Source organism: Schistocerca serialis, chromosome 6, assembly GCF_023864345.2.
Source record: "Schistocerca serialis cubense isolate TAMUIC-IGC-003099 chromosome 6, iqSchSeri2.2, whole genome shotgun sequence".
NCBI lineage: Eukaryota > Metazoa > Arthropoda > Insecta > Orthoptera > Acrididae > Schistocerca > Schistocerca serialis.
Window position 1 is genome coordinate 114,488,107 of NC_064643.1, and position 23,766 is coordinate 114,511,872.

Genomic DNA, 23,766 nt, shown 5'->3' on the forward strand with positions numbered 1-23,766 from the left:
AGAAGAAGGGATCGCTTGGTAGAACATATTCTGAGCCATCAAGGGATCACCAATTTAGTATTGGAGGGCAGCGCAGAGGGTAAAAATCATAGAGGGAGACCAAGAGATGAATACACTAAACAGATTCAGCAGGATGTAGGTTGCCGTAGGTACTGGGAGATGAAGAAGCTTGCACAGGATAGAGTAGCAAGGAGAGCTGCATCAAACCAGTCCCTGGACTGAAGACCACAACAACAACAACAACAACAACAACAACAACATCAACCTTGCTTGTCCATGACATCCAGACAAGTATGCCCAAGTACTAAACTATATGACAGTATAAGTGGAAGAAAACAGAATACAGCATAGTATAAGACTTGAAGAGAAAACGAATATGGAAGTAAAACCAAACCCAACTCGGGATCCGATGGTCGTCACTCCGCCCATTAACACAGAATGTTAACGTCCCTGGAATCCCATGGATCTACTCTTAACATCACTTGAGCAATTGCAGACTGGCACTTCTCATTATATTTTGTGTGAAAGTCTCCCATCAACAAAACAGTTACCCCTTTACTAGTCAACATTACGTTCTGTGAAGCTACCCTTTTCTCTGCCTTATTCTGGATAAGTTTAAATTTCTTCCACAAATCGTCTATGCCGTTTTCAGTATCATTAAGTTCCTATGCTAAATGTGATGGAACGTTGTCTGTTTTCACCCTCTAAGCAACTTTCTGGTTGATTAATTCCTCTACCTGTCCCTCCAGACCAGTTATATTTATGGTGTCTGAGGTTGCTAGCTTTTCACTAAAATTTCTCTCTACCCAATCTACAGAAGTGTTGACCCCTGCAATTTGTGATTGGACAATAGGGATCAGGTTTTCTTTTCTTTCAATGGTATCTTTTAAGGTACGTAATCTCTGTTCCACTCCATTGAATGAAACATTACACACACTTTGAAATGACCCTAACTTTTCATTAAATTCAGACTCTTTATTGCTACACTTGTCATCAATATCAAATTCTAATTTCTGGGTCAAATTATGAAATTGATCATCCTGCTTTTGGTTAAAGTCTGTACAGTTAAGGAATTACTTAATTCATTCTTTAAATGTATGCATAAATTTTCCACTTTATCATTTAACATCTCAAATTTAGAATCTAAAGCTTCACCCTGTGCTTCTAACTTTTCACTTAAAGTAGTACTTTTTTCATTTCTCAAAGAGTCAATTTGAGCAGTTGACGTTGCATTCTGTGCTTCTAACTTTTCACTTAAAATAGTACTTGTTTCATTTCTCAAAGGGTCAATTTGAGCATTTGAAGTTACACTCCATGCTTCTAACTTTTCACTTAAAGTAGCACTCTGTGCTTCTAGTTTTTCATTTTAAGCAACATTTTGATCACTTATTTCGTTCCTCATAGAGGAAATTTGAGCAGTGGTGGCTACACTTTGCCCATCTCTTTTTTCACTTAACGAAGTGTTCTGAACATCTAATTTGGTATTTAACTTAGTATTCACTGAGTCTAACTTCAGACTTAGTCTCTTAATTAAATTTGCTACTTCAGTCCAGTCTGGCGTGACCTCAGTCACTGTCATCACCAAAGCTGGTTCTACAGTTTCTGTAGATTGTTTTCTTTGATCTTGTGATTATTAAAAAAAATCACCTCTGTAAATAATAACCACCTTAGTTTACATTCAAATAGTTATTATCTTGAGCTCACCCAGCATAGGTTTGTAGGCTGCGTTGATGAGGTGTAGAAACGGTATCGGTGAATCACATGGGCACCGGAAGCGTCAAATGTTGGTCGCGGCGTCGGGCGCAAACAGCATCCGGCAACAATGGCGGGTTACTGCGACTGCGTTGACTGGTTACTGTGTCAGCGTTAGCTGGTTACTGTGTCAGGGGTGGCTGGTTATTGTGTGTGTGAGGATTGCTTCCTCCCCACAACAAAACCTTCTTAATCAAATCTTACAGACCAATTTTTTTGTCTCATTATTACATGTTGCTATGGCAACTCTCAACTTTTTCTCATCTCAATCTTATTCAAAAAAATTTGTGCTTTTCATGTCCTGCTCGCTTTGGTCGCCATGTTCTGGGGTTTTTGATGTGATGATTTACTTTAGCAGTTAATTAATTATGCAACAGCTATTGTACACTTCAAGTGGACAAAGCAACTATACACACTGAGATTCTCTTGATCCTTTGACACATGAATATTGATGTTTAGAAAGTTCCCATACATCTTCTTAACATTCAAAACAATTAATTACTTTTCCAATAAATACAGTTTCAAATTTATCTCCAGTTTAACAAGACATCTGTCCAGACCTTACAAAAGTAAGAAAATGAATGAATAAGTAATTGTCACTTCTCTTCTTTCAACAACATTCAAATGTTCACACAATAATGTTTGACATCGCACAGAGTACAGTGCGTTTATTCCTTGAGCTGGACGTGTAACTTCTTAGGTGGACTCAGTGACTACCTGCCCGCGCCGATCATCCATCCAATACACGTTCGTCCTGCACGCAAGTAATTTTGGTGCAGTAGACACAGTTCTACTTTACAACACTCATCTCTAAAATAATGTGTGTTCAAGATGCTGGAAATATGAGGGTCTCTAGAATTTTCCCCAAAATTCTTGAGCCACTACAAGGTTTCCTATGGGTTCCCTTAATCTCTTTAGGTAAATGTCATGCTGATACCTTTCAAAATGATATGGCTGATTTTCTTTCGCATCGTTCCCAAATATGAATTTTGTGCCCCATAATTAATGACCTCATCCTCTGTAAGTTCTTACATGAATTACAGTACATCTACTCACTACTGTGACTTGTAAATATGAACTGAACTTGTTTGAGAGAAACAGCATCACCTATCAGTGAACACAAGACAGAGGTTCCATCTTTATGTCATGCACACTTCTTTAAATGTTATTAAAAGTTTGTGTTGTGCTTTACAACAACAATTTTCAGTAGGTGCAGGTTTGCAAACCCAAGTTCATAGCTTTTCATCTGACACTACCCTCCAGTTTACTGCAGGAATGCATTAACAAAAAAATGGTTCAAATGGCTCTGAGCACTATGGGACTTAACATCTGTGGTCATCAGTCCCCTAGAACTTAGAACTACTTAAACCTAACTAACCTAAGGACATCACACAACACCCAGTCATCACGAGGCAGAGAAAATCCCTGACCCCGCTGGGAATCGAACCCGGGAACCCGGGCGTGGGAAGCGAGAACGCTACCGCACGACCACGAGCTGCGGACAATGCATTAACACCACCGGCTGCTGTGGCTGAGCAGTTCTAGGCACTTCAGTCCAGAACTGCATTACTGCTACGGTCACAGGTTCAAATCCTGCCTCGGGCATGGATGTGTGTGATGTCCTTAGGTTAGTTAGGTTTAAGAAATTCTAAGTCTAGGGGACTGCTTACCTCAGATGGGAAGTCCCATAATGCTTAGAGCCATTTGAACCATTCTTTGCATTAACACCACTTGTCTGGGTTACGGAGATGCAGCTCACAGAAATTATTGGAACATTAGACAAAATTGTTCATCTATGAGTCTAGGATTACTTAATTATTTTACTAAATTTCCAGCTAACTGACAAGCATTGGAAAGCTGTCCATGTAAAGAGAACACAGGCATGTTTATCTGATCCAGTGAAGTCAATTTGGATTTTCTATGCTGAGTTGCTTGATGACTGCAACTAACAGGTCATGTCTAACTTTATCCCCTTTCCTTTCATATTATTAATACTAGTAAAATGAAGTAAATTATTACAGTGTATGTGATTCTTCAGCTTCTCCCAGCGCATTTGTTGATCAAACAGTCCACAGAAGTACTGCTGGTCCATAGTGTCCAACAAGTGCAGTATTTTGGTGATCAGACATGTTGTCATTGTCAGATGTGTTGATGAACTGAGCTCCTGAGTTTGTGCGACCAACCCCATCCTACTAAAAGCTGTTCCCTCCACAGCCCATACCTGAGATAAGGGGACGCTTGCACCAGCATCTGTGGTAGCTTGTCGTGTTTGTAAAGTATCTTCTTAGTTACACCCAGTGCTGATTCCAAAGCCTTTCTAAGATTATAGCCACCGTACCAACTGGTAAGTTCATCCCTGGTGTGAATTTTCTACAATGACACTGTGCAAAAACCTTGATATGTTCTTATTCCACTGCATGTTCTCTGGAAGAGGTTCCACAGCCTTTGTGCTGTATGCCAGCACACTATTGGGAATAGTCTGGTGCATACTGAAGAAGCACTATGTAAAAACTGTCCTTTTGCCACCCAATAAAACATGAGCATTACTCGGGAGCATCAAAGATTACTTTGGTTTGCAGAAGGCTGGCATGTAACATATTCCATGCCAATGCACCAGGACATGTATTGGACAGACAAAAAAAAAAAAAAAAAAAAAAAAAAAAAAAAAAAAAAAAAAAAAAAAAAAAAAAAAAAAAAAAAAAAAAAATGTGCACCATCCAAGGCTGATGCTGAGAAAACCAATGTCACATTCAACTGATGTACCCAAACAAATCGCCAGTCACAGAGCACTGTTTGTCACAGAATCATGCAATGGAATATGAACATACCAGTATTTTACTGCAGACTTCCAAATACTGGGACAGTAGAATTAGAGATGTCACAGAAGTACTCACCAGTGATAATCTTAACAATCAGGGCTGTGGCTATAATCTCAGCAAGGCTTGGGAGCTAGCACTGGGTAAGAAGACACTCAGCAAACTCGACAATCTATCAACCAGGGCTGATGGAACGTTAACATTGATGCTACCACAGATGCTGGCACAAGCATCCCTGTGAGTACCAATGCCTGTCCTTGGGCGCGGACCATCACGGGAATGGCTTGCAGAGGGACCGGATATAAGTTGGTTTCACATCCTCAGGAGATCAGTTTGTCAATGCACCTAATGATGGTGACATGTTTGGTTGCCAAAATATTGTGCCCATTGGACACAATGGACTGGCAGCACACCCATGGACTGTTCTGTCCTTACAGTGTACGGTATGTTCATTATTACTTTATCTGCATGTGGCTCACTGGCCAGACTTCAGAGTCAAAGGTTGAGGGTTCAATCTTGTATCAATTCTTGGTTTTTTTCTGCCACTTATCATTTCTATTACCTCTGGCAGTTATTTCTAACTGAAAAAAATGCCAAGTTGCTCTGTAGTTCAGTGTCAATGTTAAACCATAGGTCTCTCATAACTGGTTGCGTTAGTCCATAAAAGGTCAGCAAAAGACAAGGGAGATGCCATTTCCAATTGGACCATGCCAAGTGAAGCATTGCAGTGTTCAAACCAGACTTCAGATTGTGAGAAGGTTCACTTACAATCATTGTGATTAATATCAGTGTTAATTCATGACTCTATTTTTTTATTTTTTTTCTGTAAATTATATTTGTTCTACAACATATTCTCTGAAATTGTGTCATGGATACAGGTGCCAGTGGAATAAAATCAAACAAACAAAACAAAATGGGATACAATCAGTTTATCAGAATACTGACATGTTTACTTTTATCATACAGCTGTCCATGGAACAAAGACTACTTTGGACAGCAACACTTGCATGTTATTGTGTCAGGGAGTTCAAGGAATCCTTCTTGGTCATTATAGCAAAGCATCTTCTGGGTAGTGCAATGATGAAATTCACTCATGTTGTGAATGTGTTTGTTTTGAAAATTTCAAAAGGATTGAGATCTCTTACCAAATGAAGAAATACTGCAATACACTTAGTGAACAGCTTATCTGGAGCAGAAGTCAATGTTTGAAGTAGGAGTTAACTTAACATTGGAAAACTCAATCCTTTGATCCACCAGCAGTTTTTAGTTTTTCCAGAAATAAATACTGCAATGTCAGAGGCTGAAGGTAAAGACTGATAGGTAATTGGCAGGACTGGTAATCCTGAGTTTCAAAATGATATCCCTGAGCTGTGCTGAAACTAGTGTTGATGGTTTTGGATGGCATCTACCTACTTAGGGTGAAAATCTATCTTGGTTCAATTGATGTGCTGTTATGTGATTGAAATCTGTCATGGAAGAGGCCATACCTGTGCAATTTGATAAAACTGAAATTCAACCCACCTCTCCCACTAAATTATGAAAATAATAAATTCACTCAAAAATAAAGCTCACATGGAATTAATGGTATTTCCGGCACAGTACTAAAAGTTTGTTCCCAACAGCTAAGGAGGATCCTCACTCACATATAAAGCAGAGAATTTTTCTGGATAGAATGAAATATGCTATTGTTAAACCATTGCACAACAAAGTGTATAGGTCTGATGCTAACAACTACTGCTCACTTTTGACACCTTTATCCAAAATTCTTGAACAAGTAATATATTTAAGAGTAGCTTCACATATTTGTAAAAATGAAGTATACTAACAAAATGGCAATTTGGTTTTCAGAAAGACTTTTCAGCAGAAAATGCTATATATACTTTTAGTGAGCAAATATGAAATGCTCTGAATAACCAAACATCACCCATTGTGGTCTCTCTAAGGCTTTTGGCTGCAAGAATCATGAAATTATTCTACTTTATTTTATTTTATTTATCCATGCATAGTCGACATGTTGTCCAAGTGTTCATGTAAATTTATGGAAAACCATTTCAAGGAACTGGAACATACCAACATGTAAATAAAAAAGTACAGACAAAAATATATAAGGACGTAGTAACAAACAGAATAATACAAGAGCGTACAATACACAGTAACGCATAATAAAACAACATCATAGCATACATAGTAAAACAACTTTACATACATATATGATTGTGGTATTGTAATTGGATAATCTCTTTTCCATTGGGCTTTACATTTGTCCTCCCTAGACAGCGACTCCTTAAATACACTGCAATACTTAAGTATAGATTTTACATCACACAACAGCTGTCTATTACAGGATCGGAAGAAAGTTTTTCAGTTCTGCCTTAATATAAACATCTGCCTTAATATAAACACACTCAGAAAATGTTTACTTGCCTACATAGTCATTTAGCAATCAGAAATGCTGTTCAAGTGGAAATTTTTTAAATTCTGCTTTAAATTTGTTTTCATCTTCTAACCTTCTAGTGTTGACTGGCAGTCTGCTGTAAAGCTCTGTGCCAATGTGGATCACATCCCTTTGAGTGTGTGTTCTTTTTATTTACTGAGTATAGAGTGCTGTGCTATTTTGGGTATTATAGTCATGAAAATCAGCATTTGTTCAAAAATTTGCAAGGTGGGCTCTGACATACAAAACAAAGCAAACATTTGCCTTTACACATGTCTGCTTGTGTCTGTATATGTGCGGATGGATATGTGTGTGGTGTGTGACTGTATACCTGTCCTTTTTTCCCCCTAAGGTAAGTCTTTCCGCTCCCGGGGTTGAAATGACTCCTTACCCTCTCCCTTAAAACCCACATCCTTTCGTCTTTCCCTCTCCTTCCCTCTTTCCTGATGAAGCAACCGTTGGTTGCGAAAGCTTGAATTTTGTGTGTGTGTTTGTGTTTGTTTGTGTGTCTATCAACATGCCAACACTTTCGTTTGAACAAAGGCATTGTTAGTATTTTAAGCTTTTTGAATATGGGATTGCAGTGAGCCTGTGGATGACTGTGTGTTGTTATTTGTATAGCTCTCTTCTGTAACAGAGCAGTACTTTTAGGCAGCAATTGCTGAAACTCCAAAATATTATTCCATATGCTGCAAGAGACTGAAAATAGCCAAAATATGTCATCCTGGCACTCTATGAGCTACAAACATTTCTAATAATTATAAGAGCAAGACAGGCTGAATTGAGTTTCTGTGGAAGTTTCATTACATGCTCATTAAAATTTAAGCTTTCATCAACATGAATCCCCAGCAATTTGTAGATGTCATTCAGTCTATGGCTTTGTCACCCAAAATCAGATCAACATTTACGTTATGAGTTATTTACCAAAACTGCATATAATTTGTTTTATTTGCATTTTGTGTCAACCTGTTATCCATGGACATTATTTAGTAGTTGATCAGTAGTTGTTTGAAGCAGTTGCTTTGGTACACCTATTATTATCACATTAGTATCATCTGCAAACAGTATGGCATTTGCTGCACCATCTAATATGTGGATGTTATTTTTAAAGACAATATACTATGTGGGATCTGGAATACTGCCTTATGGTATTCTTATTTCCACTTATTTTTGTATCTGATACTAAATTTATTTTGTGGTTGGAGCAAACAGACATCAGCCCTACAATCTGTGTTCTGTTTTGTAGGTATGATCCAAACAGTTTTTCCTGTCTCTTAAATACCTAATACATCCAGTTTTTCTAAAAGAATGTGATGATTGACAGTATCTTATGCTTTGGAGATATCTATATTTACTCCTACAACACTACTTACTTTTTCTTGATTTTTGATTATTTGTTCGGTGTAGCATGTTACTGCTGTTTCTGTATTTTTACCTGCCTGGAAACCATGATGATTGCTACTTAGCAATTCATTGTCATTTAGATATTTGTTGATTCTATGCTTCATCAGTTTTGCTAATATTTTGGAAAATTCTGGAAGGAGTGATATTGGCTGATAGTTTTCTATCTTATATTTGTCACTGATAATGGCTTCCCCTTTGAGATTTTAGCCTTTCCAAAAGCACTCCTACACTAAATGACAAGTTAGCTATGAGTACCAAGGACCTTGCAATCTGTGGAGCTGTCATTATTATGACAGACATTGGCACCTCATCTACTCGTACAGCCATTTTATGTTTAAAGCTTTTTGTCATTTTTAATGTTTATGTTCATTTGTTGGCTCTGCCCTCATGCTACAAGCAGCTTTTGAAATTTCTGGTTTTTCTTGGTTTGTAAACTTAGAACTTAATGTAGGTGTTGTGTTCATGAAATAATTGTTTATATAATTTGGCAAATCTTGTTTTTTAATGTTGACATTTTCTGCATTTTTGAGAATGATGTCCTAGTCTTTGTATCTATTTCTTGTTTCAGCCTTCACAATACACCACATGGCTTTTGAGTAAGCTATCATTATTTGTAAATCTTACCATTGCAATTATTTTTTGATATACCTTCTCATAATTTGTAACATATTCTACAAAGTGTGGGCCTGTAGATGTTTTCATTTTAGAACAAAGTCTCTTTAGAGTTCCACAAGACACCTTGATGCCTGTTGTGATCCCAGAACTTGGCTTTGTATTGCCATGCAGTCTGGTTTTTACAGCTTTTTAGGAAAGCACATTTCAAAATATACCACAAAAACTGAACAAAATGAGTTATATGCATCACTTGTATCTGTTAATGACAGTGTTTGTCCCTAGAATTCATTTGTTAGGATGTTTATAAATTCTACTTGGTTTTCTATAGAAAAACTTCTTTCATGCATGAAGTATGCTTTTTTTCTTCTTTCAGTGGTGTTGAAGGAATTTTGAGGCCAAGTGCATTGTGATGTGAACAGTTTTCAACAGCTGATGTCATATTACTTGTTGATGATATCAGCTTCATTATAAAAGGGAAGAATGATTATGAGATGCAGAAAAAAAATCGACAAAACAGCAGAAGTGGCAGAAAAATGGTCAATGGCAAGAAAACTGTATGGATGAACTTTAACCACATAAGGAACAAAAATAGGACCAATGTAAAATTCACATTATCAATTAGCCAAATGCAGCAAAAGAACCACACAAAATTTTTAGGATTATGGGTGGATGAGCATCTAAGATGGGAAAAACATGTAGAAATGCTTAGCAAAAGATCTGTTACATATTGAGTGTTTAAAGATTGCAACAATACAGAAACTCTGTTAAGTGCTTATTACGCATACATACATAGTCTACTGAAGTATGGAATAGTGTTCTGGGGAAATACCTCTTTTGCAAAGCAATCTTTTAAGCTCCAAAAGAAAGCTTTAAGGCTACTGAACTCCATTGTAGCCCACTTCTCTGAAAATGTCAAATTATTTTGTGGAAAACTTGGTGTGTTCATTTAACTTTTTCTTTCTGATGTTGCTAACAGAGCACCATGGAGAGGTATATTTAAGGAATTAAAAATTATGACTTTACCATCTATATTTATATTTGAAAGCATATGCTTCATTAAAAACCATCAAGTTTCACCTCTGAATTGTGAGCTCCACCATTATCAAACAAGGAACAGGGATGACTATCATAGGGATGTGCACAGAAAATCAATATTTCAGTGCAGTGCTGTTTACAAACCAAAAATTCTGTACAGTGCATTGTCAGATAGCATCAAAAAAATACCACACACTAATACATCCAAAAGAGAAGTAAAAATCTACTAATAAACGACAGCTTCTACAGCATTAACTAATACCTGAAATTTTGCTCAAATCTGTAGATCTGTTTCATAACTTTCTAAACAAATATTCATAATTATCAACCATACTTAGATGAAACCAAACTTCTTTCATCCACGTATGTATGTAATTATGCTCCTAGCTTTCGTGCTGTATGTTACTATGCCTAGTTAACTAAAGTACTGGTATTTAATAGTTTTAGCAAAATCAGCTAAGGAGTTTCACAAACTTTTCTTCTATCTGTATGTACGTATGCAGAATAATGTTTTTGTTATAAAGATGTGTTGATACCAATGATAAGAATTTCTACATGACGTAAATATGTAATACTTTGTACTGTTCTGTGCTTTGGCAAGTCCAAAATCATGAATGTGATAATACAGGTGCTAAATAAATAAATAAATAATCAGAACAATTTAAAGTCAGCAAATTTGTATTTACCACAGGCACAGTGGATTTTGTATTTTTCTTTGTCAACAACCTTTGTTGTCCTGCCGTATACACATTTTCCTTTTGCTTTTCAAATGGCTCATGAATACTGCATTGTATTGCACTTCCTTCATATGTGTAGAAGTACTGGAAATGAAATGTTGTGCACAAAACTTACATTTATTTTGCAGTTTTCTTGACCCTGCATGTTTTGTTTAAGGCTACCGAACTCCATTGTAGCCCACTTCTCTGAAAATGTCAAATTATTTTGTGGAAAACTTGGTGTGTTCATTTCACTTTTTCTTTCTGGAAGTTTGAGGACATCCATTATCAGGTCACTAATTATAAATTGTAAACTACTAATGTGTTCATTTAGCTTGGTAATTTCGTCCTTACACTTTTCACACTCTTTCTTTTTACAGAAAAATTCACATTTTTATGGAGAGACACATTTCGAACTTTTACCACTTTCCATGGCTACAGATACCTCTCTTTATTTCCTTACATGAGAGGTAGTGTGCTCAAACTCCTACACTCACCCCATGAAGTATTCTGCAGCACATCGAACCTACATGATATTGTAGTCAGCCCCTATGCCCTTACTGTTCAAAAGCTCTTATCCAGTCGACGGCAGGTCTTTGTGTGATGGCATCCATGTTATGCAGCATTCTATGTGGATATCCCTATCAATGGCTACCATCAAAATGAAACTAACCACAAATTTCACAGCTCAGTTGCTGAGCATGTTGCACACACCACACTCCAATTACTTCAACGGTTGCTTCAGTAACTAAGCCATTTGGTTGTCATCCTCTGAGTTCTCCAATAGCCTGTACTGTTAATAAAACACAAACACTCAGCAAATACTCCTGCCATGGAAGAAACACCAGAAACAGAGCCAAAAATCCTATCTGTAAAAGACCAAACTGTGATCATCAGCCCACCTCCACTAGCTTTAAAACAAACACCTGCAGAAGCTTTTTCACCAAAAGTAGTAAAAGCATCAGGAACAGCTACAGCAAAAACAACAAAATCAGCAGCAGCTCCATCAACAGCAGAGCCAGACTAGTGTATATACTCCTTCTCTATGCTACCTATTGAAGGTTTCACTTTTCTGACTGTATTTAGATCGAAAAGGAAGTATTTCATAAAAGGCCGGGAGTCACTAGTTTTGTTTATGTTTTTCTAGGTGTAAATTTCACGCGTGTGTAGATTTTCGTTTCTGACTAGAGGTATCACTTCAAAGTCAAATTAATTCATGTCGGTCAAACAGACAACTTTTGGAAGTAAGTTTAAAAGTTTGTTTACATTAGTGTTTATTTACCAATTGGTAGGCTACAGGTTACGAAACTACTGTGGTCTTGTGCCAACTTATCTCTGCTTTTGTGTTAAGTTTGTCTATCAAACCATGTGTGACAAATGTGGTGGTTGCTGTAGAAATTTCAAAGAGGGGGTGTTCTGTGCAGAATGTGAGTTACGGTTTCTTTGGGGCAAATGTAGCAGTAAGGAAACAAGGGTCGAAAATGAGGCTCTTCCGTGACAGTGTAGGTTATGTAGAAAGGACAGAAAAATCGCTGAACAGGAAGCTAAAATTTGTGCCCTTAAGGCTGAATCAGAAAATGCGAACTTGGAATTATGCAGGTTAAGGGAGGAAAAAAGAGACTGGGAACTGGAAAGAGGTAGCAAGCAAAGGGCGAAAAAGAGAAACACTTGAAAAAACTCCAGATATTCAATTAGTAAATCAGTTTGGCTTGCTATCTGAAGTGGAGGAAGGGCCTCATCCAAATGTAGTTGAAAGTAGGTTGAAGCAGAATATTAGCTTAAAGAAAAAAGACAGGTCGGGATCAAACCAGAATAGGAAAAGAAGAATTCTGCTTATAGGCAGATGCACATGGGAGGGGTGTGGGCCAGCAGCTTCAGGAGAAATTAGGTTCAGGTTACCAGGTCACAAGTTTTGTGAAACCAAGTGCTAGCCTTAGCCAGGTGACAGAAAACTTAGGTCAGCTATGCAGGGACTTTGAGAAGGAAGATCAGGTAATTATAGTTGGGGGAGCAGGAAACAGCCTGGCTATGAATCCAAGATGCAATATTAGGAGTGATCTGGATGAAATAGGAGCAGAAACTGAGCACTCAAATGTGGGATTTGTGGAGGCATTTCAGCGCTGTGATCAGCCTTGGGTAAACACTGCTGTAAGGCATGTTAACACTGAGGTGAACAGGATGAACCAGAAACCGGCAAAATCTCACGTAAGTGTTGCTCCAGTAAATGCCATTAGTAGGTGGGGATACACTACTCATGGCCTGCACCTGAATAGGATGGGAAAAAATAAGTTAGTTTCTCTATTAGCAAAAACTGTAAGGGGGCCCACAGTCACACAAGGGGTGATCCCTGTGGTTAATGGGTCCAGGCAGACAGGTTTTTTTAGGTTAAAGCCAAAGTCCAGACAGATGACAATCAAGATAAATAGAATAAAAGAAACTTCATGTACAGTAAATAGGGGCAGTATCAACTTACTTCATCAAACTATCAGGGGAATAAAAAAATAAAGTAGATGAGCTATTAGTGTGTTTAGATGATCTCAAAAATAAGAATGAGACTGATATATTTTGTCTGTCTGAACACCATGTAACTGTGGCATGGATAGTGTCAGTATAAGTGGGTATAATTTAGCGTCTTACACTTGTACATCTAGGAGTTGCCATTTTCATAAAACAAGGGTATAAATGGACAACTGTAGAAGTAAGCAAATTTTGTGTTGATCAGCACTTTGAGGTTTGTGCATGTGAACTACAGCTAGATAATGTCATATTGATATTATCAACAGTGTACAGGTCCCTATTAGGAGATTGGGAGCTGTTCATAAAAAAGTTTAATTCCCTATTATGCTGTCTGTCAGACAAAAAGAAGAAGTTATTAATCTGTGGTGATTTCAATGTAAACTTTCTAACTGATTCTGATAGGAAAAGTGAACTAGAAATGTTATTAACAACATATAACTTAGAATCAGAGATCAATTTCACTACACGTATAGCTCAAGATAGTAGCATGCTAATAGATAATGTATTTGTACAGAAAGAGGATGTAAAACAAGCACATGCTTTCCCTGTGGTAAATGGATTGTCAGACCATGATGCACAACTGATTAACTTACAAAACCTAACAGGGTGTACTGTTTGGAAACCATTAAGTACACTACTGGCCATTAAAATTGCTGCACCATGAAGATGACGTGCTACAGACACGAAATTTAACCAACAGGAAGAAGATGCTGTGATATGCAAATGATTAGCTTTTCAGAGAATTCACACAAGGTTGGCGTGAGTGGTGACACCTACAACATGCTGACAGGAGGAAAGTTTCCAACTGATTTCTCATACACAAACAGTAGTTGACCAGTGTTGCCTGGTGAAATGTTGTTGTGATGCCTCATGTAAGGAGGAGAAATGTGTACCATCACGTTTCCGACTCTGATAAAGGTCAAATTGTAGCCTATCACGAATTTGGTTTATCGTATCGCGATAATGCTGCTCGTGTTGGTCGAAATTCGATGACTGTTAGCAGAATATGGTATCGGTGGGTTCAGGAGGGTAATATAGAATGCCGTGCTGGATCCCAATGGCCTCGTATCACTAGCAGTTGAGATGACAGGCATCTTATCCACATGGCTGTAATGAATCATGCAGCCACGTCTCGATCCCTGAGTCAACAGATGGGGACGTTTCCATGACAACAACCATCTGCACGAACAGTTCGACGATGTTTGCAGCAGCATGGATTATCAGCTCAGAGACCATGGCTGCAGTTACCCTTGATGCTGCATCACAGATGGGAGCGCCTGCAATGGTGTACTCAATGACGAACCTTGGTGCACAAATGGCAAAACGTCATTTTTTCAGGTGAATCCAGGTTCTGTTTACAGCATCATGATGGTCGCATTCGTGTTTGGCGACATCACGGTGAATGCACATTGGAAGCATGTATTCGTCATCACCATACTGGCACATCAGCTGGCGTGATGGTATGTGGTGCCATTGGTTACACATCTCTGTCACCTCTTGTCTGCATTGAGGGCACTTTGAACAGTGGACGTTACATTTCAGATGTGTTACGACCCGTGGCTCTACCCTTCATTCAGTCCCTGCAAAACCCTACATTTCAGCAAGATAATGGATGATCGCATGTTGCAGGTTCTGTATGGACCTTTCTGGATACAGAAAATGTTCAACTGCTGCCTTGGCCAGCACATTCTCCAGATCTCTCACCAATTGAAAATGTCTGGTCAATGGTGGCCGAGCAACTGGCTTGTCACAATACGCCAGTCACTACTCATGATGAACTGTGGTATTGTGTTGAAGCTGCATGGGCAGCTGTACCTGTACACACCATCCAATCTCTGTTTGACTCAATGCCCAGGCAAATCAAGGCCGTTATTACAGCCAGAGGTGGTTGTTCTGGGTACTGATTTCTCAGGATCTATGCACCGAAATTGTGTGAAAATGTAATCACATGTCAGTTATAGTATAATATATTTGTCAAATGAATACCCGTTTATCATCTGCATTTCTTCTTGGTGTAGCAATTTTAATGGCCAGTAGTGTAAAAGCGAGAGGCCGCTCAACCCGGTATCATAGAGCACTTCACAGAATGCTTAAGAAATGTTAATTGGGGAGATGTATATAATGAGCCAAATGCTGATGATAAATAGAACATATTTCTTGATAAATTTATATCCCTTTTTTAACATTGTTTCCCAAAGAAAATTACTAAATGTAACACCACACACTTTTCAAAGAAACCTTGGATTACTACAGGTGTTAAAGTGTCTTCAGAAAGGGAAAGAAAACTGTATGAGACAGCAAGAACTAATAAAATCCAGAAGTAGTTTTACACTATAAAAATTATTGTAACATACTGAGAAAAGTTGTAAGGAAGTCAAGAAATATGTATGTTAGAGAAGAAACTAATAACTCTGGCAATAAAATCAAATCAATATGGAATGTTGTTAGAAGGGAAACAGAAAAAGTAGCCACTGGCGTAGGTAGTATTACTATTAAAGAGAATGAGACCATCTTAACCAATACACACAAGTAGCTAATGTATTTAACAACCATTTCTTAAGTGTAGGAGAAAAAATTGGTGAGAACAGTTCAAAAGAAAAAGCCAGGCAATACATGGAAGAGTCTGTTTTGAAAAAATTTAGTCAGATTAAGTTTCACCTAACAACCTCTTGTGAAATAAGTAAAATTATTAAATCTTTGAAAAATAAATGTTCTGTTGGAGTAGATGACATCTCTAATAAGGGATTAAAACAATGTGGAGCAATTACAGATGATGTTCTGAGTCACATATGTAATGCGTCACTAACTCAAGGTATTTTCCCAGACAGGTTAAAATATGCTATTGTCAGGCCTCTCTACAAAAGGGGGACACCACAGATGTCAATAATTATTGGCCAGTATCCTTGCTTACAGCATTTTCAAAAATGTTCAAGAAAGTAATGTACTCAAGAGTGGTTAGCTATCTCAACAGTAATGGGATACTCAGTAAATCACAGTTCAGATTACAAAAGTGCTGTTCCACTGAGACAGCAATATACAATTTCACTGTCCACATAATATAACCTTCAAATAGTAAAATGTCACCAATAGGAATTTTCTATGAAATAACTGGAATAGCATATGATTGGTTTAAGTCATACCTACAGAACAGGACATAAAAAGTTTCCTTATATGGATCAAGTGATTTAAATAAGTTTGCCACTTCATCTAACTGGGGTGAAATTACATTAGCTGTTCCACAAGGTTCAATCATGGGTCCCCTTCTGTTCCTGATATATGTGAATGACATCCCTTCCTATTTGAAACAGGAAGCTGAACCAACACTGTTTGCTGATGATACAAGCATCATTATTAATCCATTAAAAGAAACTCCAATTGAAAATGATACAAATAAGGTCTTTGGAAAATTTTCTGCAAATGGGTTTGCTCTAAACCTTGAAAAAACACAGTGCATCCAATTTTCTGTTGCAAAAAGTACAGTTCCTTCAATAAATATAACACATCATAGATGAAAATCTTAATTGGAAGATTCACATTTTGGATCTTCTAAAGCAACTAGGTTCAGCAACTTTTGCAATCAGAATAATTGCCGGTTTTGAGGATATAGAAATTACTAAGCTAACATACTTTGTATACTTTCACTCTCTAATGTCATACGGAATAATATTTTGGGGTAGCTCAACATTTAGACTGCTCAATAGAGAGTGGTCAGAAAAATGTGTGGGGTTCATAGTCTCACATCTTGTAGGCATCTTTTTAAAATATTGGGAATTCTTACAACAGCCTCACTAATGAAATTTGTTCTCAACAACATGGACCAGTTTAAAAACAACAGTGACATTCATGATTATAATACCAGAAAAAAGAAAGACTTGCATGATCCTTTGCTCAACCTATCTTTGACACAGAAAGGGGTAAAATATGCTACTATAAAAATTTTCGAGAAATTACCAGATGAAATAAAATGTCTGACAGACAGCAGTATTAGCTTCAAAAATAAATTGAAATCATATCTCCTTGACAACTCCTTCTATACCATTCATGAATTCTTGAATAGGAATAAATAAATCTATAAATAAAGTTTATGCATTTTGTGCCATTTAATGGGGTAAAAATAGAAATATTAATCTTTAACTCTGATAATAGCAACAGTAGCAGCAGAACCGTCTGTAACAATAGCAGGCCCATATCCTGCATCAGTATATTCACCAAAGGTACTAAAAGCACCAAGAACAGGGAACAGCAACAAATGCAGTAACAGCTCCAGCAACAGCAGAACCAGCTCTAATACCAGCAGCAAAATCAACAGTAGTAGCAACAGAACCATCCATAGCAACAGCAGAACCATCATTAGTGAAAGCAGAACCATCCATTACAGCAGCAGGACCAACTCCAACTTTGGCACAACTAGCTCCGTCATTTAAAAAAAAAAAAAAAAAAAGTGTAATGCAGATGGAAACCAGTGCCTCCACCACATCTAATGATTTTTCAGAGGAAACCAGAAAGAGGAGGAATCCCACAGGAAATCAGAGATATGATGTTATCTAAGGTAAGTGGTTCAAACACAATCACCTCTCCCACTTCTAATATACTGTATCACAATGGTCAGTCCCTAACAAATAAGTTACAAGAACTTGAAGTACTACTGGGATCTGACCTAAATGTTGATGCCATCTGCACAACTTGCTAGGAAGAAAGCAAACAGATACAGTAAGTATTCCTGGTTTCCTCCTAAGCAATTCATTCTGTAGATCTTTTCACAAACATGGAGAAACAGCCATATTTATCAAGCAGAATATAAGGTATAGATAAATCCAAATGCATGGCGATTTGATAAAAGAAAAGTATCTTGAAACAGCAGCCACTGAACTTTCTGACATGAACTTAGTTATTATCACTGTATGCAGATCCCCAACAGAAATTTTGAAGACTTTCTATATAATATAGAAATGTTCTTAAATACTCTAGAACCAGTCAAAAATAAGATCACATTTGGTGACTTCAACAGTGATTTTTTGAAACAGTCAAATCACAGAGACAAACTGCTGTAAATGACAAAGAGTTTCAATCTAATCCCCACTGTAAGTAAACCAACAAGAATCACTTTAAACAATACAGCTAGCCTGGAATAAATGTTCACCCATGAAGCCTACTAGCAATATAATACTGAAGTAATAAATATGGGCTACAGTGATGATGAGGTTCTGTTGTTAACATTGGAATTTTTTCAGCAAAAAAGGCCACCTATTAAAGTAAGTGAAAGCAGGGACTTCAGTGATAATAACATTACAAAGAAGAGAAAGCAGAAAGGTGGAAGGAGTATATAGAGGGTCTGTACAAGAGTGATGTACTTGAGGACAATATTATGGAAATGGGAGAGGATGTAGATGAAGATGAAATGGGAGATATGATACTGCGTGAAGAGTTTGATAGAGCACTGAAAGATCTAAGCCAAAACAAGGCCCCAGGAGTAGACAACATTCCATTAGAACTACTGATAGCCTTGGGAGAGCCAACCCTGACAAAACTCTACCATTTGGTGAGAAAGATTTATGAGACAGGTGAAATACCCTCAGATTTCAAGAAGAATATAATAATTCCAATCCCAAAGGAAGCACTTGTTGACAGATGTGAAATTACCAAACTATCAGTTTAATAAGCCACGGCTACAAAATACTAACACGAATTCTTTACAGACGAATGGAAAAACTAGTAGAAGCCGACCTCGGGGAAGATCAGTTTGGCTTACTTAGAATTGTTGGAACACGTAAGGCAATACTGACCCTATGACTTACCTTAGAAAATAGATTAAGGAAAGACAAACCTACATTTCTAGCATTTGTAGACTTAGAGAAAGCTTTTGACACTGTTGACTGGAATACTCTCTTCATGGCAAGGGTAAAATGCAGGGAGCAAAACGCTGTTTACAATTTGTACAGAAACCAGATGGCAGTTATAAGAGTCAAAGGGCAAGAAATGGAAGCAGTGGTTGAGAAGGGAGTGAGACAGGGTTGTAGCCTACCTCCGATGTTATTTAATCTGTATATTGAGCAAGCAGTAAAAAAAAAAAAAAATAAATAAATAAATAAATAAATAAATAAAATAAAAATTAAAAAAAACATTTGGAGTATGAATTAAAATCCATGGAGAAGAAATAAAAACTTTGAGGTTTGCCAATGACATTGAAATTATGTCAGAGACAGCAAAGGACCTGGAAGAGCAGTTGAACGGAATGGACAGTGCCTTAAAAGGAGGATATAAGATGAACATAAACAAGGATAATGGAATGTAGTCAAATTAAATCAGGTGATGCTGAGGGAATTAGATTAGGAAATGAGACACTTAAAGTAGTAAATGAGTTTTGCTATTTCGGGAGCAAAATAACTGATGATGGTTGAAGTAGAGAGGATATAAAATGTAGAATGGCAATGGCAAGGAAAGTGTTTCTGAAGAAGAAAAATTTGTTAGCGTCGAGTATACATTTAAATGTCAGGAAGTCGTTTCTGAAAGTATTTGTATGGAATGTAGCCATGTATGGAAGTGAAACGTGGATGATAAATAGTTTAGACAAGAAGAGAATAGAAGCATTCGAAATGTGATGCTACAGAAAAATGCTGAAGATTAGATGAGTAGGTCACATAACTAATGAGGAGGTATTGAACAGAATTAGGGAGAAGAGTAATTTGTGGCACACCTTGACTAGAAGAAGGGATTGGTTGGTAGAACATGTTCTGAGGCATCAAGGGATCACCAATTTAGTATTGGATGGCAGTGTGGAGGGTAAAAATCGTAGAGGGAGACCAAGAGATGAATACACTTAGCAGATTCAGAAGGATGTAGGTTGCAGTAGGTACTGGGAGATGAAGAAGCTTGCACAGGATAGAGTAGCATGGAGAGCTGCATCAAACCAGTCTCTGGACTGAAGACCACACTCTAAATCTAACATTACACACTTCTTCTACTAACTATGCTGAAAAACATGGGATGAAATGAACAATGAGACAGATACAAATAAAATGCTCAAAAACTTTTATGGTACATATAAGCATTGTTTTGATATAGCCTTTCTGTGCATCCCCCTCCACTAGCCACTGGCGGCCAATAATATTCATTCTTCTCTTTCTGAGCGGCTAGCAGAGAATCTCACTTCTATGTGCTGCACTGTTGCTGCACTTCACGACAACCGAATTATTCATTCAACTGTCAATGTTTTTTGTTTCCCTTTTTTTCTTGCAGCAGTGGAAGAGTCAGGTGATGGTAATAAATGTGAAGTGCTTCACACGCAGGCAAGGCAGTTTATTTACTGTTTTTATAACTTTTTTAAACGTGAATTTAAAAGCAGGTCTCCTACTGTTGACATTGGAAAACATAAGAATGGACTCCAGAACCATGTGGTGTCAGCCAAGAGAACTGTCAAGAGAATTGTAAACGAAAGTGTCAGAGCTGTAGGAACCATAGAAACAGTTGGTTTTGTGTTGCCTGGAAAGCATCAGAATCGCAAGGAACCTGTAACACAAATGGATAGTTTTAACAATGATGTTTTAAAAGGCTCCATGTAAATGATGAATGCCTGACATAACAAAAATGTGTTACAGTTATGCAGGCTTCAATGGTAAGTGCTTCACCGTGGTAAATAATTTTAGAAGGTGCTGGTTCCAGATATGTCAAGAAGAGAATTTTTAGTTCAAAGAAGTGACCTAGGTGCAGCATGAACTATATCCCACATAAAAACTCATGAAACAAGAGAAGGAGGTAGTTCAACGGTGTATTATCTTGATGAAACATGGGTCAATTAGAATCATTACAAGAAGATCTGCTGGAAAATGAATGATGGTACTGGTGGTTTTAAAGTTCTCATAGTTATAGGTTCTTGGATAATTATTCTGCATGCTGACACTTCTCATGGTTTTATGTCTGAAACTAAACTTGTATTTACGTGCAAGAAAAACAGCAGTGATTACCACTCAGCAATGAATGCTGTAAGTTTCGTGATGCGATTCACAATTCTTGTCATACCTTGCTTCGAAGTTGGTCATTGCCAGTTATAATTCAACTCTTATAGAGAAAAAATCAAGTACAAACATCAGAAAAGTGGATATTTTTCCCCAGCTTAAAAACAAAATATTAAGCACCATATAAACTAGACTTGTGCCAATCTCCTGCAGCTCGTTAACTTATACTGTATAAGTCATGTGACAGAATTTACAATCTTAACTTCCTTGCTGGTAAATGGGATCACATAGTTTTACGTTTACCCATGTGTCACTGTCATTGTAGTCCCATGGAATTAGTTGGGGCAAAGGGTTTTAAGGTTATGTGGGAGGAAAAACAAAACATTTGTGATAACATACAGTGAATAATTTGTGCATGAGGCAATAGACAATGGGGCAACAGACAACATCCCACCTGTAGTGTGGGAACAGACTGTGAGGCATGCTGGAAAGCCTCAGAAAGAAGAATTTCACAGGGAAGTGATGATGGATATAAGCCTTGAGCCTACCATCATAAATTTAAAATCAGATTGTTCGGAAACAGACTCAAATAGAATTGATTATTGTACTACGATGTAGAGTTTGGAACAAAGTAATAATATTTCTTAGTTTTAAAGACTTATGGTTTAAAAAATGTTTTTGTCAACTTATCAGTTCCATACACAAAAATGAGAACTTCCTAGCCTTTTTGATTATGTTGTAAACATCTGTCATTTTCGAGGCATGAACTAGATAAGGCCCTAAAATGACAGTAACTGTTACTTGTTCAAGATATCGGTGGTTTTTGATGTTATCGGTCAGATTCCCTGGAGTTATTTGCAGATAGTGGTTAATTGTTTGCTTGTTCAATGGATCATAAATTGCAGTCTCTCACTGTAATATTGAACGTGTGAGTTTACACTCACAATGCCCATTAACAATGAAAAATATGACAACTTACTGACCATTTTTATGATAGTCTTTTCTACCACTAATTCTTTTTTACACGCAGTTATTACACTTAACTATCATCAAACACACACACACACACACACACACACACACACACACACACACACACACACACATTACACATTTTTAAAAATTCTATTGAGAAGAAGCAGTTGTCAGCAAATATAATGATTTTGGTTTGAGCCTGAAGTTAATTTTGTTGTGTATTAAATTTTTACTTATAATGCAGTTCAAATTGCAATAACTGGTAATTATTGCAAGCAGTTTGTGTCATTTTGAGAAAAATTGTACTTAATGTCTTCACAAAGCTGTTTTAGATGTTCTCACCTCCCAACATCATGCAGAGTAAATCTGTGGAGCAGTGGATGTGAATTAATATTTCTCTCATGATGATTGATTGAAATTGGTTTCAATATTTATTATTCCCCTCACAGAACTGAACATATAATACAATGTACCGTATGCAAACGAGCCTGACTGTTATCCACAGCAATGCAATTTGGCAATGTGGACCTTGTTTGCCCATTCTCTGCTGCCACACAACCACAGTTATCACCCCTCCCCCCCCCCCCCCCCCCTATGCTTCCTTTCTGCTCCACCTCTAAGCACAGAAGCACAATCGTATGTGACATGGGCTTTAGTACCTCTGAGAAATATGAAACATAAAACAGCAAATATGTATAACAAATGTTGTATGATCATGTCTAACCATATTGTCATAGGAATCGTTTGTGAGACATCAACAATATATGTAGTAAACGTTACTAAGATTAAATGTGTAATCATGATTAATTTGTTTATTGTCTTAACATATAAATGTCTTCATGCGTATGTCTTATCTCACTGTATTGTCTGTAGGAATCATTTCTGGAATATCAATTATAAATGTAGTAAATATTTTTTATATTAAATGTGAAATAATGGTTAATTTCTGCATTGTCCTTACGTGAAAAATTTGTAATGTATATCTCTGCATTATATTTTGACTTGTCCTATATTTAAACAATGTGTCATGGGACTAAATAAAAATAAACAAATAAATAAATAAATCAGTTATAAAGGGCTACTTCGGTTAGCTGTCAGATTCATGTTGTTGTTTACACTTTAAAAAAATCTAAGCAACTAAACTTATGTTTTATTTTTAGGCTGTGCCTTATAAGACAAAAAACACTTCAGTTTTTCAGAAAAATAAAGCACTTTTAGCAGAACACACACATGTTTCATCTCAACTAATAATCACGGTCCCTGTGGTGCTGTTATTTCACTTATCCATTGCTGATTAATCTTTTCATCTGATGTATTCCACAACAGTCTGAGCATGTCCCATCCACGGGCTGCTGTTACCAACAGATAACTGTCTGGCTCTATGGAGTATGAGTATGCACCTAATACAAGGCTTTGGCAGAGACGTGCACACACACAGATCTGTAACAAAGAGTAATCAGTGACCTTCAGGTCTTTTTCCTGTTTTTAAAAATGCTAAAAAAGCAGAATCCTTTGTATACATTTTCACATTATAAGTGAAGATTCTTTAA

At 37.1% G+C, this 23,766-nt stretch overlaps 1 protein-coding gene across 3 annotated transcripts in view; it reads right to left on the reverse strand.

The window, feature by feature from the left end:
- Positions 1-23,346: 23,346 nt before the first annotated feature.
- Positions 23,347-23,766, reverse strand: part of LOC126484563 (hydroxylysine kinase) — a 194,740-nt gene continuing 194,320 nt past the window's right edge. For all 3 annotated transcript variants that reach the window (XM_050108125.1, XM_050108126.1, XM_050108124.1), the window contains one exon: positions 23,347-23,656. In XM_050108125.1, the coding sequence (XP_049964082.1) occupies positions 23,468-23,656 (189 nt within the window). In that variant the 3' untranslated portion in view covers positions 23,347-23,467. The remainder of the gene's footprint in view (positions 23,657-23,766) is intronic.